Source organism: Hypanus sabinus, chromosome 2 (assembly GCF_030144855.1).
Source record: "Hypanus sabinus isolate sHypSab1 chromosome 2, sHypSab1.hap1, whole genome shotgun sequence".
Classification (NCBI taxonomy): Eukaryota; Metazoa; Chordata; class Chondrichthyes; order Myliobatiformes; family Dasyatidae; genus Hypanus; species Hypanus sabinus.
Window position 1 is genome coordinate 16,053,548 of NC_082707.1, and position 14,082 is coordinate 16,067,629.

At 42.6% G+C, this 14,082-nt stretch overlaps 1 protein-coding gene across 7 annotated transcripts in view; it reads right to left on the reverse strand.

The window, feature by feature from the left end:
- Window positions 1-14,082, reverse strand: part of LOC132406531 (neprilysin-like) — a 304,263-nt gene that overhangs the window by 77,514 nt on the left and 212,667 nt on the right. For all 7 annotated transcript variants that reach the window (XM_059992355.1, XM_059992373.1, XM_059992364.1 and 4 more), the window contains one exon: window positions 10,069-10,197. In XM_059992355.1, the coding sequence (XP_059848338.1) occupies window positions 10,069-10,197 (129 nt within the window). The remainder of the gene's footprint in view (window positions 1-10,068; window positions 10,198-14,082) is intronic.

Consider the following 14,082-nt stretch of genomic DNA (forward strand, 5'->3'; position numbering starts at 1 on the left):
AATCAGGTCATCTCTCACCCTCCGTTGCTCCAAGGAGAAAAGGCCAAGTTCACTCAAACTATTCGCATAAAGCATGCTCCAAAATCCAGGCAACATCTTTGTACTCCCTCTAGAGTATCCACATCCTTCCTGTAGTGAGGCTGGAAGCCTGAGAAGAGCTTGTACATCATATATGCCGGGAAAGCACCAGATCCTGGTTCATCAAGCTCTGTTCACCATGTTCCCATTCAGGTCCCTGAGATGCGTTCTCCTTGCTCTCTTTAAGTTGATCAGGGTCTCAGTTTCCTCCTCTCACTTTAAAATGGGGCACCACAATAGCATAGATGTTAGCATAAGACTATTTTAGCTCAGGGCATCACAGTTATTCTGCTCATATTAAATAGGTGGGTTGCTCAACAGCATGGCTTGTTGGGTCAGATAGACCTGTACCACACTGAATCACTAAATAAAATGGAAAATTTTTAGTAATATTCAGGGAACATTGGAAAGTCAAGAATTTGAAATATATTGGGGAATTAATAGATGTCAAATCCAACTGTCCAGAAAATCGGCATGTTTGCCTTACCGATGTTCTGAGCATGTCAAATTATGGACTTCTGCAGTATAATGTAATTGTAACTAGTTTATGGTTTGCTTTGAATCCTATTTTGAAAGTGGTCAGAGTAGTGTGTACATATGTGCAGTTGCTTGATTTGAAATGGCTGCTCCAATACAGAAATACTCTGCAGTTAGCTCTGCTTCATAAGACCATAAGGGATAGGAGCTGAATTATGCCATTCAGCCCCTTGAGTCAGTACCAGAATTTAATCATGGCTAATCTATTTTCCTTTTCAACCTCATTCTCCTGCATTTTCCGCAAAACCCTTCACACCCTGACTAATCAAGAACCGATCACTTTGGTGGCAGAGTGGAGATAACGTCTCTGTCAAAGGAGGGGTAAGGCACTCTTTTCCTTCACTAGCCTGCAGGTCACCTTTGGGCAAGGTGTAGCAACTTCTTAGCCCCTCAATCAGGGTCACCTGAAGCCATAAGAGCAGTTGGTGGATGGCCATACGAGTGGCTGGTGCATATCACAAATCCTGGTTATGCAACCACTGACAGCAGACATATAATCTCTGAAGAGTATTGATAATGTCTGGTGTTACCCGTCTTGCAAAGACACTACCCAGAAAAAGGCAATAGCAAACCACTTCTGTAGAAAAAATTGCCAAGTCCAACGATGGTCATGGAAAGACCATGACCACATCATACAACACAGCACACAATGAACGACCAATCTTCACCTAAAATACACATAATGACCTGGCCTCCACATACACAGCTACCTTGGTTCAAACTAAATCAAAGCAAAGAAACTGGCAGGCTGAGGTGACAGTAATTTCCTTTTGATTAGAGTTGTCACCTTACATAATGGACTCCCTGAAAGCCTGGGAATAATGGTTTCAAAACGGACCATCGTCTAGACAAAGAGATGCTGTAGAAGGAGGAAATCCAGAGCAACACACACAAAATGCTGGAGGAATTTAGCAGGTCAGGCAGCATCAATGGAAATGAAAAAACTATCGACGTTTCAGGTTGAGTTATTTCATCAGGAAGAGTCTCCCTGTTGCTGTCGTCGAACAGAACGTACAGAAACCTTAGGTCCCACATCACCAGGTTCAGCAAGTTATTGTGCTGCATTCGTCGGGCTCCTGAACCAATGTAGATAACTTCACCCACCTCAACAATGACTATGGACTCACTTTCAAGGACTCTACAACTCATGTCCTCAGTATTATTTATTTGTTTTTTTTTTGTATTGCAGAGTTTGGCTTCCTTTGCACATGGGTTTGTCTGTTTTTGTTTGTTTGTTGCTTTCAATTGACTCAATTATGTTTCTGTGTTCTACTGCGAATGACCACAAGAAAATGCTCCTCTGGGTTGTATATGGTGATATTTAAGTATGTTGATAATAAATCTGCTTTGAACTTTCAAAACATGATTGGATGTGATCTTAAGAGGGAATTGCCTGCGAGGCTGTGGGTTAAGAGCCAGACTGTATCTGTTAGTTTAATTGTTCAGAGCAAGACATTAAATGCAGAACAGAAGTACTGCCCCCTTGTAACATTCCCTGCTGGGACTGACAATGTTGGTTAAAATTTCTCAAATTGCAAAGTGCAGCACCTGAACAGTCATGTGGAAAAAAACAAGGAACTAAATATTTGGTCAACACTTCTTCCTTGGGAATCTTTGGAGAATGCACCACCCTGTCCAGTTTTCCTGCAGAAGCTGATGTATCTGACCAGACAGGGAAAATGTCACCACTGGAATACATCATAAAATCACAGCGGTGGATAGAGAGGCACTTGATAAATTGGAGACACCAACAAATATTCAGGCAAAGACAAATACAATTTGGGAAAAAAGTAAATAATTCCTTGTTTGGTGCCTAACAGAGGAAAGAAAAGAAAGATTATCCTTATTTATCACATGTGCAGCGAAACAGTCAATGAAATGTGTCATTTGTGTCAACAGATAATACAGACCAAGGATATGCCAGGAACACCTCACAAGTGTTGCCATACTTCCAGTGCCAGCACAGCACAGCACACCCTAACCTGCATGTTTTTGGATTATGGGAGGAAACCCGAGTAGCCAGAGGAAACCCGTATGGACCATAAGACATTGGAGCAGAATTTGGCCATTCAGTCTGCTCTGCCATTCCATCATGGCTGATTTAGTATCTCTCTCAACCCCATTCGCCTGCCATCTCCCCATAGACTTTAATGTCCTTACTAATCAAGAAACTGTCAACACTTTACATATATCCAAAGATGTGGCCTCCACATACGTCTGTCCTAATTCTGCTCCTATGCCTTAAGGTTTTATGAAACTCTTTAAACAGCCTGCTGCTGTGAAGGAACTATATAACTTAGAATAGAAAGTCACATGTACTGAGGTACAATAAAAATCTTTACATGCTATCAATTCAGATCATTTCATTATAACATTTGTTCATTTGTTATGTGCTGTGTTGGACTATGTGGGTGATCATGGTCTTTCCATGACCATGATTGTTCTTGGCAAATTTTTCTACAGAGGTGGTTTGCCATTGCCTTCTACTGAGCAGTGTCTTTACAAGATGGGTGACCCCAGCCATTATCAACACCCATCAGAGATTGTCTGCCTGGTGTCAGTGGTTGCATAACCAGTACTCATGCTATAGACCAGCTGCTCATACAACCATTCATCACCTGTTCCCATGGCTTCATGTGACCTTGATCAGAGGGGTCTAAGCAGGTGCTACACCTTGCCCAAGGGTGTCCTGCAACAGTGGAGGGAAGGAGCACCTTGCCTTTTGTTTGGTAGAGACATATTTCCATCCTGCCATCCATTTATGGTAACTGAAAAGATAAGCAATAATAGAATGTAGAATAACACACATACAGAGAAAATGGCTGGCACATTAATATAGTGGTTAACATTACACTTTACAGTACAGGCAATCTTGGCTCAATACCCACCACTGCCTGTAAGGAGTTTGGTCGTTCTCCCATCTGTGTTTTCTCTGGGTGCTCTAGTTTCCTCCCACAGTCCAAAGGCATACTGGTTAATTAGTCATTGTAAATTTAAAAACAGAAAATTAGAAAACCTACAGCAAAATACAGGCCCTTCGGCCCACAATGCTATGCTGAACATGTACTTACTTAGAAATTACCTAAGGTTACCCATAGCCCTGTGTTTTTCTAAGCTCCTTTATGAGCTCCATAAAGGAGCTTCATAAGCTCCATGAGTCTCTTAAAAGACCCTATCATATCCGCCTCCACCACTGCCACTGGCAGCCCATTCCACGCACTCACCGCTCTCTGCATAAAAAAACTTACCCTTGTATCTCCTAGGTACCTACTTCCAAGCACCTTACAACTGTGCCTCTTATGTTAGCCATTTCAGCCCAGGGAAAAAGCCTCTGTCTATCTACATGATCAATGCCTCTCATCATCTTATACACCTCCATCAGGCCAACTCTTATCCTCCACTGCTCCAAGGAGAAATGGCTGAGTTCACTCAACCTATTCTCATAAGACATGCTCCCAATCCAGGCAACATTCTTGTAAATCTCCACTGCATCCATTCTATACATTCCACATCCTTCCTGTACTGAGGTGACCAGAACTGAGCACAGTCCTCCAAGTGGGATCTGACCAGGGTCTTATATGGCTGTAACGGTTGATGAAGGCTAATGCACTGTAGGCCTTCTTAACCAGAGTCAACCTGTGCAGCAACATTGAGTGCTCTATGGACTTAAGATCCCTCTGATCCTCCACACTGCCAAGAGTTTTACTATTAATACTATATTCTGCCATCATATTTGACCTACGAAAATGAACCAACTCACAACTCGGATCTGAACTCCATCTGACATTTCTCAGCCCAGTTCTGCATCCTATCGATGTCCTGCAGTAACCTCGGACAGTGCTCCCCACTATCCACAACACCTCCAACCTTTGTGTCATCAGCAAATTTTGTAACCCATCCCTCCACTTCCTCATCCAGGTCATGTATAAAAATCACAAAGAGAAGGGGTTCCAGAACAGATCCCTGAGGCACATCACTGGTCATCAACCTCCATGCAGAATATGACCCCTCTACAAGCATACTTTGCCTTCTATGAGCAAGCCAATTCTTGATCCACAAAGAAAGGTCCTCTTGGATCCCATGCCTCCTTATTTTCTCAATAAGCCTGGCATGGTATACTTTATCAAATGCCTTGCTGAAATCCATATACACTACATCTACTGCTCTGCCCTCAAGGTGTTTAGATACATCCTCAAAATATTCAATCAGGCTCGTAAAGCACAACCTGCCTTCTCATGACCCCTTCTGGCTCTCCTAATTTCATTCTTAAGCTCCTTCCTGCTAGTCTTATAATCTTATACTCTATTATAGCCCAGTTTTTTGAACATTTTGTAAGCTTTTCTTTTTTTCTTGACCAAATTTCCAACAGCCTTTGTACACCATGGTTCCTGTCCCCTCCCATCCTTTCCCTGTCTCAATGGAATGTACCTTTCCAGAATGCTACACAAATATCCCATGAATATTTGCCACATTTCTGCAGTACATTTCCCTGAGAACATCTGTTCCCAATTTAGGCTTCCAAGTTCCTGCCTGATAGTTTCATATTTCCCCTTACTCCAATTAAACACCTTCCAAACTTATCTGTTCCTATGCCTGTCCAATGCTATGGTAACTGAGATAGAATTATGATCACAATCTCCAAACTGCTCTCCCACTGAGAGATCTGACACCTGAGCAGGTTCATTTCCCAATACCACATCAAATACAGCCTCTCCTCTTGTAGGCTTATCTACATATTGTGTTAGGAAACCTTCCTGAACACACCTAACAAACTCCACCTCATCTAAACTCCTCATTCTAGGGAGATGCCAATCAATATTTGGGAAATAAAATTTCCCACCATGACAACCCTATGATTATTACAACTTTCCATAATCGATCTCCCTATCTACTCATCTATGTCTCTGTTGCTACTGGGTTGTCTATAAAAAACACCCAGTAGAGTTATTGACCCCTTCCTGTTTCTAACTTCCACCCATAGAGACTCTGCAGACAATCCCTCCATGATTTCTTCCTTTTCTGAAGCCGTGACTCTATCTCTGACCAGCAGTGCCACGCCCCCACCTCTTCCTGTCTTTCTGAAACATCTATAACCTGGCACTCAAAGTACTGCTGAGGAACAGACAGTCTGCAGAGAAACTTAGATAGATTTGGGGAATGAGCAAAGTGGCAAATGAATTACAATGTCGGAATGTGTATGTCATGCACTTTGGGAGAAGAAATAAATGGGCAGACTATTATTTAAGTGGGGAGTGAATTCAAAGTTCTGAGATGCAACGGGACTTGGGATTCCTCGTGCAGGATACCCTTGAGGTTAACCTCCAGGTTGAGTCGGTGGTGAAGCAGGCGAATGCAATGTTGGCATTCATTTCTAGGGGAATAGAGTGTAGGAGCAGGGATGTGATGTTGAGGCTCTGTAAGGCACTGGTAAGACCTCACTTGGAATACTGTGTGCAGTTTTGGGCTCCTTATTTAAGAAAGGATGTGCTGACATTGGAGAGGGTTCAGAGAAGATTCACTCGAATGATTCTGGGAATGAGAGGGTTAACATATGAGGAACGTTTGACTGCTCTTGGACTGTACTCCTTGGAGTTTAGAAGAATGAGGGGTGACCTCATAGAAACATTTCGAATGTTGAAAGGCATGGACAGAGTGGATGTGGCAAAGTTGTTTCCCATGGTGGGGGAGTCTAGTACGAGAGGACATGACTTGAGGATTGCAGGGCGCCCATTCAGAACAGAGATGTGAAAAAAATTTTTTAGCCAGAGGGTGGTGAATCTATGGAATTTGTTGCCATGGGCGGCAGTGGAGGCCAAGTCATTGGGTGTATTTAAGGTAGAGATTGATAGGTATTTGAGTAGTCAGGGCATCAAAGGTTATGGTGAGAAGGCGGGGGAATGGGACTAAAGGGGAGATTGGATCAGCTCATGATGAAATAGCGGAGCAGACTCGATGGGCTGAATGGCCAACTTCTGCTCCTTTGTCTTATGGCCTTATGGTAACCATTCCTGCCCCTGAGCCATCCAAGTCTCTGTAACGACGACAACATCATGGCTCCAAGTACTGATCCACATTCTAAGCTTATCTGCTTTGTTCATGAATGATGCTTCTTGCATTAAAATAGACACATCTCAAACCATCAGTCCGAGCATATCCCTTCTCCATCACCTGCCTATCCTCCCTATCACACTGTCTCCAAGATTTCTCTATTTGTGAGCCAACAGCTGCCCTTCTGTCTCTTCAGTTCGGTTTCCAACCCCCAGCAATTCTATTTTAAACTTTTCCCAATAGCCTTAGCAAACCTCCCTGCCAAGATATTGGTCCCCCTTGGATTCAAGTGCAACCCGTCCTTTTGGTCCAGGTCACTCCTGCCCCAAAAGAGGTCCCAGTGATCCAGAAAGCTGAATTTCTACCCCCTGCTCCAATCCCTCAGCCACACATTTATCCTCCACTTCATTCTATTTCTATAGTCACTGTCACGTGGCATCGGTAGCAATCCCAAGATTACTACCTTTGTGGTCCTGCTTCTCAACTTTCTTCCTAACTCTCTGTAGTCTGCTTTCAGGACCTCATCCCTTTTCCTACCTATGTCATTGGTACCAATATGTATCATGACATCTGGCTGTTCACCTTCCCACTTCAGGATATCATGGAAACGATCAGAAACATCTCGGATCCTGGCATCTGGGAGGTAAACTACCATCTGCATTTCTTTCCTGTGTTAACAGAATTGCCTGCCTTACCCCCTGTTACTGATGCCCTCTTCTGTTCTCTACCCTTCTGAGCCACAGGGCCCGACTCTCTGCCAGAGGCGCAGCCATTGTTGCTTCCCCCAGGTAAGTCATTCCCCCCACCCCCAACAGGACTCAAACAATACTTATTGTTAAGGGGGACAGCCACAGGGGAACTCTTGAGTATCTGCCTGTTGCCCTTCCCTCTCCTGACTGTTACCCACTTATCTGTCTCTCAAGGCCCCTGTGTGACTACATGCCTATAGTTCCTCTCTGTCATCTCTTCACTCTCCCTGACCAGACGAAGGTCATCGAGCTGCAGCTCTGGTTCCCCAACCCGGTCACTAAGGAGCTGCAGCTCAACGCACCTGGTGCAGATGTGGCCTTCCTGTGATTAGTCTCAGGTTAAATCAGGATTTGCTGAAGGGCCTATTCTGTACTGTAAATAAACAAACAAACAAATGAATAAATAAATACGCAGTGCATATAAACAATAAGGTGCAAGGCAAGGTAGACTGTAAGGTCTAGAATCCATTTAATTACACTAGGGGATCATTTAATAGTCTGATAACAGTGGGATGTCCTTGAGCATGTTGGCTTCAGACTTTCAGACTTTTGGATCTTCTTCTTGATTGGATGAGGAGAATAGAAGAGAGAATGGTTGACATCAGTGAGTCTTTGATGTTTTTCTGGCTACTTTACCAAGACAGTGAAAAGTGCTGACAGACTCCATCCATAACTGCAGTTTCTTGCAGTCACGTGCAGGGCAGTTGCCATAACAATCCATTATGCATCCAAATTGAATGCTTTCTATTGTGCTTCAATTAAACACACACATAGGGGAACTTATTTATTTATTGAGATACAGCCCTTTAAGCTACACCCTGATTTAACTTTAGCTGAATCATGGGACAATTTACAATGACTAATTAACCTACCAACAACAGTCTAGGACTGCGGGAGGAAACCACAGCATCTGGAGGAAACCCACACGGTTACAGGGAGAACATTCTAAATCCTTACAGGCAGCAGCAGGAATCGAACCCCAGGTCACTGATTATTGTAAAGCGTTGGACATCTTGTTTAGCAAGGCTCCCATGGGCCAAAGGGCCTGGTTCCATGCTGTAGGACTCTGTGACTCTATCTACACAAACACATACAGAGCTAATCATAAAAGTTATGTAAGTTTTTGTTTTTGTTGGAGCATAATGAATTTCATTAGAAAGCAAAACTATGCAAAACTGAAAATTGAAAATGAAGCAGAGAAATACTCAGGCAGCATCCAGGGAGAGGAGAACAGAATTAATACATCAGGTCAATCTCCTTTCAGCACTATGGGGTCCGTGGTTGAATTTTATTGAGGTGGCTCAGAGTCTGTGGCTGAAAACCAAACTGTGTGGAATAGGTTTTCTGACCAACTCCATCTGTTGGACGGGCTCGATGGGGGATCCTGGGGCGAGGTGGGGGGGGGGGGGTTGATTATGTTGGCTGTTTTACTGAGGCAGCAAGGAATGTAGACAAGTTTAACCATCCATGACAGAATGACACAAATTATGCTGATTATGCTGTCAGGTTTAAAACAACCATCATTTCATATAAGGTTACAATCAAAAAGTAGAATTAATTTGGGATGGGGGAAGCACCAACAGATAAAACTCAGGATATTTCATTTAAATAGGCAACAACAAGGATGGAAATTAAACTGATGGACATTAAATTTTGTACGTCAATTGACATCAAGAAATAGTCTCTTTTCATGCTCCATTGCCCTGTACAAAGGTTCCGTTTCTGATAACAACAGAGTTGTACTTTGATTAACTGTGAAGGTTGCTATAAAGATCCCATCAATTATTCATTCTCAGATTAATGAACATGAACTTATCATTGATATGTTTTGTTTATTTTCAAATATACCCACTACTTTCAGTTAGTTTTCAAAATACATTTTTGCCAGAAGGACTGTTTGATTTCCTTAATTCACACAGACTGCCATGAGGAATTTCTGTAATGTTGCTTTTACTACCTTAGTATTTTCACTAAAGGTCCTTAACTAATTTTATAACTTTGAGAACAGAGCCAGCTTGGGCTACATATACTCAGTGGCCACTTTATTAGATACAACAGAACTGGGAAGAAATGTGATATGTGACATTGACCACTGTTCCGCTTAGCTGTTTACATGAGTATGGTCCTTCCAAGAGGACCGTAACCTTGTTGTAGGGTTTGGAGGCTTGCATACCTCAAAGGCCTGAGATATGTTGGCTGGAGTCACGGCTTTATGCTTTGGCTCTTGGTAGGGTCAAACGGTAGAAGCCAGAGTAAGAGTGGTCCACTAGTCCTCCAGGTTCTGGGGTTTAGCTCAGGGCCACCAAATTTGTTCAGGAAACAGCAATGAAGAACCCTTCTACATCTGAGTGCGACAGTACTCCTGAGTCTCCACCCGGGACTTGCGTGTTTGGTAGTAGTGAAAACCAAGCTACTGACACAATGAATGAAGCCCTGAACAACACCAGAGTTAGAAGACCTTCATTGCCGCCCTAAATGCCAGCAGTGTAACATGCCATAGAATGTATATGGTTGACTGACAATAGACCTGAATTATATTCCATGTTCTGTGTTCGCAGTGATCCACACATTCCTTGAATGAATAAGATGTACAAAAGTCTGTCACACATGAAGTGTTTTGCGTATCTAGAAATGCTCAGAATGTAGATAGCCATACCTTTTCCTTACTTCCTCCAGCAAAAGTTTCTTCCACATAGAGTCGTCCAGTTGCCTTATCCATGTTGCTATTGACGTACTGTGCACACTTTCTCCACTCTGCCATCTCCGATGTTATACCATAGAGAGCCTAGACAGAACAAAATAATCAATGGAATGTTTCATATGAAATCACGTTCATACCCTCCACCATCAGATTTCTGAATTGTCTATGAGCCCATGAATATTACTCTGTTTTTCATCTTTTGCAATACTCATTTATTTTTGTAACTTTTTATGTACCTATTGAATGGCAAATGGCAAAAATGGCAAAATAGAGTGGATGTGGAGAGGATGTTTCCTATGGTGGGAGAGTCTAAGACCAGAGGACACAGCCTCAGAACAGAGGGACATTCTTTTAGAACAGAGGTGTGGAGGAATTTCTTTAGCCAGAGAGTGGTGAGTGTATGGAATTCTGATAGCTGTGGAGGCCAAGTCTTTATATTATATACTGATGTACAAGGCAGAGATTGATTAGTTTTTGATTGATCAGGGCATGAAAGGATATGGGGAGAAGGCAGGAAACTGGGGCTGAAAGAAAAATTGAAACAGCTATGGTGAAATGGTGGAGCAGACGCGGGGCCAAATTGCTGAATTCTGCTCCTATATAAGATAGACCGCAAGTATAAGACCACAAGACAAAGGAGCAGAAGTTGTCCATTCGGCCCATCGAGTCTGCTCCGCCATTTTATCAGAAGCTGATCCATTCTCACATTTAGTCCCACTGCCCCACCTTCTTACCATAACCTTTGATGCCCTGGCTACACAGATACCTATCAATCTCTGACTTAAATACACACAATGACTTGGCCTTCACTGCCGCCTTGGCAACAAATTCCACAGATTCACCACCTTCTGGCCTAAAAAATTTCTTTGCATCTCTGTTCTGAATGGGCGCCCTGCAATCCTCAAGTCATGCCCTCTCGTACTAGACTCCCCTCCATGGGAAACAACTTTGCCACATCCACTCTGTCCAGCCTTTCAACATTTGAAATGTTTCTGTGAGGTCCCCCCTCATTCTTCTAAACTCCAAGGAGTACAGTCCAAGAGCAGTCAAACGTTCCTCATATGTTAACCCTCTCATTCCCAGAATCATTCTAGTGAGTGGAATAGGAGCAGAATTAGGTCATTTGGCTTATCAAGTCTTCTTATGGTTTTATGGTATGGTACTGTACATCTGTCATAAAACAACAAATTTCATGGCAAATGTCTGTGATAATAAACCCAATTTTGATTCTTAATCTCAACCACGGCCATCATCTTGCAGGGACTCTAACTATTAAAGACTACATCAAAATGCATCAAAGTTCAATGTAAATGTATTATTAAATTACAGATATGTCAGCATATACAACCCTGAGATTCATTTTCTTATGGGCAGATTTAATAGATCCATAGAATGATAACCATAACAGAATCAAGGAAAGATTGCACGAACTTAGGTGTTCAACCAGTGTGCAAAAGATAAAAAGGCGGTGGAAATACAAAAAGAAAGAAATAATTATAATAATACATAAATTATCAATACACATTGAGAACATAAGATGAAAAGCTTTTGAAAGTGAGTCCATAAGTTGTGGGAATGTTTCAATAATGAGGCAAGTGAACAATTTCATTGTCTTGCGTCAATGTCAAACACAGTCCGAGGAAGTGCTGCCATGCTGCCAGTGCGAAGGTCGCATGCCCAGAACATAAATAGCACGGGAACAGGTTATAAACTTTAAGAGGCAAATTTTGAAATTATGTTTTTCTAAGAGTAATCATTTCAGCATAACATCCATTTTTAACACATTGGTGTGAAATTTGATTGCAAATGTCCTGTAAAAATTAGATTTTAAAAATTTCTGTCCGTTAATTATCTAAAAATATTTTATGCCTTAGGTCCTATTTATTTTTAATCTTACTTTAGATGAAATGATACCGAGAGTTTCTTAACTTCAGAATTATCCAATTCTGAACTAATTGGAATTCATTGAAATTCGGAAGAAGTCCCGATGAAGGGTCTTGGCCCGAAATGTCGACTATCAATTAATTTCCATAGATGCTGCCTGACCTGCTGTGTTTCTCCAGCACTTTGTGTGTATTACTTTGGGTATCCAACACCTGCAGACTTTCTTGCGTTTATCATTGAAACTTGTTGGATTTTGCAATGTCAACAGTCACGGTGCAGTTTCTTTTGATTACCACTAGGTGGTACTCGAAGCATGTGGATAGACAGGATGAGCTGGGACTGTTTTCTTTCAAAATGGGTGGTTGACAGGACACTTGATTGAGTCACCAGAGATCCTGCAGATGCTGGAAATCTTGCATAAGCACACACAAACTGTTGGGGGAACTCAGCAAGTCAGGCAGCATCTAAGGGAAATGAACAGTTAACGTTTCCGGCTGAGACAAGACAAATAATGAGGGAACTATCTGCTTTATAGAGTGGGATCTTAACTCAATGGGCAGAGGGTTAAAGAGATTTAGAAGGATCTGGAGGATAGGAGATTGAAGGTTTTCCTCTGGTCAGTGATAGGGGTCAGGGACTTATTTTCTGGGAAGAGGATTGAGGCAGAAACTCCCAATCAACTAAACTGTGCATGAGGAGATTGGAGCTGAGGGGGCTGGTTTAGTTTGTTTGCCCTTTGTCGATGGCCCCAATGGACAAAATGGCTTCCTTCCACATACACAGCGCTATGACACTATGTCAGTGTAGGTTATGTTTTGGATAATCTTGCACCACCCCTGCCATTCCCAAACACATCACTGGGTGTGATTATCTTCATTCGTTGTTGCAGTGTGAACTGCCAAAAGAATCCGTGGAGAGGGAAAATCAACCAGCACAATCAAAGATGCCGGCAGTGGTGTGGGAGGGAGCAAAGGCAAGCTGGAGTCCGTGCTGGATTGAGGGCTGGCCCGTCCTGTAAGTGCTGCCTTCCAGTGTTCACTCTGCAGAAGAGAAGCCGGATCGCATCCGTCTGAGTCTGTACGAGCGTGTGATGAAGACCTGCTGCATGTAGTTCTTGCAGAAGTATGGCTCCAGGACAAAATCAGGGACTTGGGCTGTACGTTTATTTGTGCCTGCTTGTCTTTTTGCTGTCATAGTATATGTGCTATGTGCTGTGTGTGACTGTGTTTTGTAACTTGGTCCCAGAAGAGCGCTGTTCCATTTGGCTGTATGGTTGCATGACAATTAAACTTGAACTTTTTCCATTCTCCCCTCTCTCATCAGGCAGAAGACACACAAACTTGAAAACACATACCACCAGGCTCAAGGACAACTTCTACCCCCCTATTATAGGCTCACAAATGAACCACGGATGTTAAAAACAAAATCTTGATCTCATAATCACCTATCAGCACTGCACCTCAAATGTGCTTGTTTTGAAATGATCTGTATGGATAGCTTTGGACACCATGAAAATTTCTCCAGATGTACTGTGAAGAACATACCAACTGGCTGCATCACCATCTGGTACGGGGAGGGAGGTGGGGAGCTACTACACCGGATCAAAGTACCGTAAGCTGCAGAGAACTGTAAACTTAGTCAGTTTGATCATGGGAACTAGCCTCCATAGTATCCAGGACATCTTCAAGGAGCTGTGCCCCAAAAAGGCGCCGTCCAGCATTAAGGCCCCTCGTCATCCAGGACATGCCCACTTCCATTTGCTACCCTCAGGAAGGAGGTACAGAAGTATGAAGGCACACAATCAGTGACTCAAGGACAAATTCTTCCCCTCTGCCATCGGTTTACTGAATGGACACTGAAGCCATGAAAACTACCTCACTGTTTTTTTAATTTCGATTTTAGCACTATTTATTTAATTCATTATTTTGTATACATATGTATGTTTACTTTTATTTACAGCTTTTTTGCTCTATTACTATGAACTGCTGCAAAGACAATAAATTTCAGGACATATGCCAGTGATATTAAACCTGCTTGGGATTCTGATCTGTAGCAAGGTACAGTGAAAAATGTCATCTTGCATGC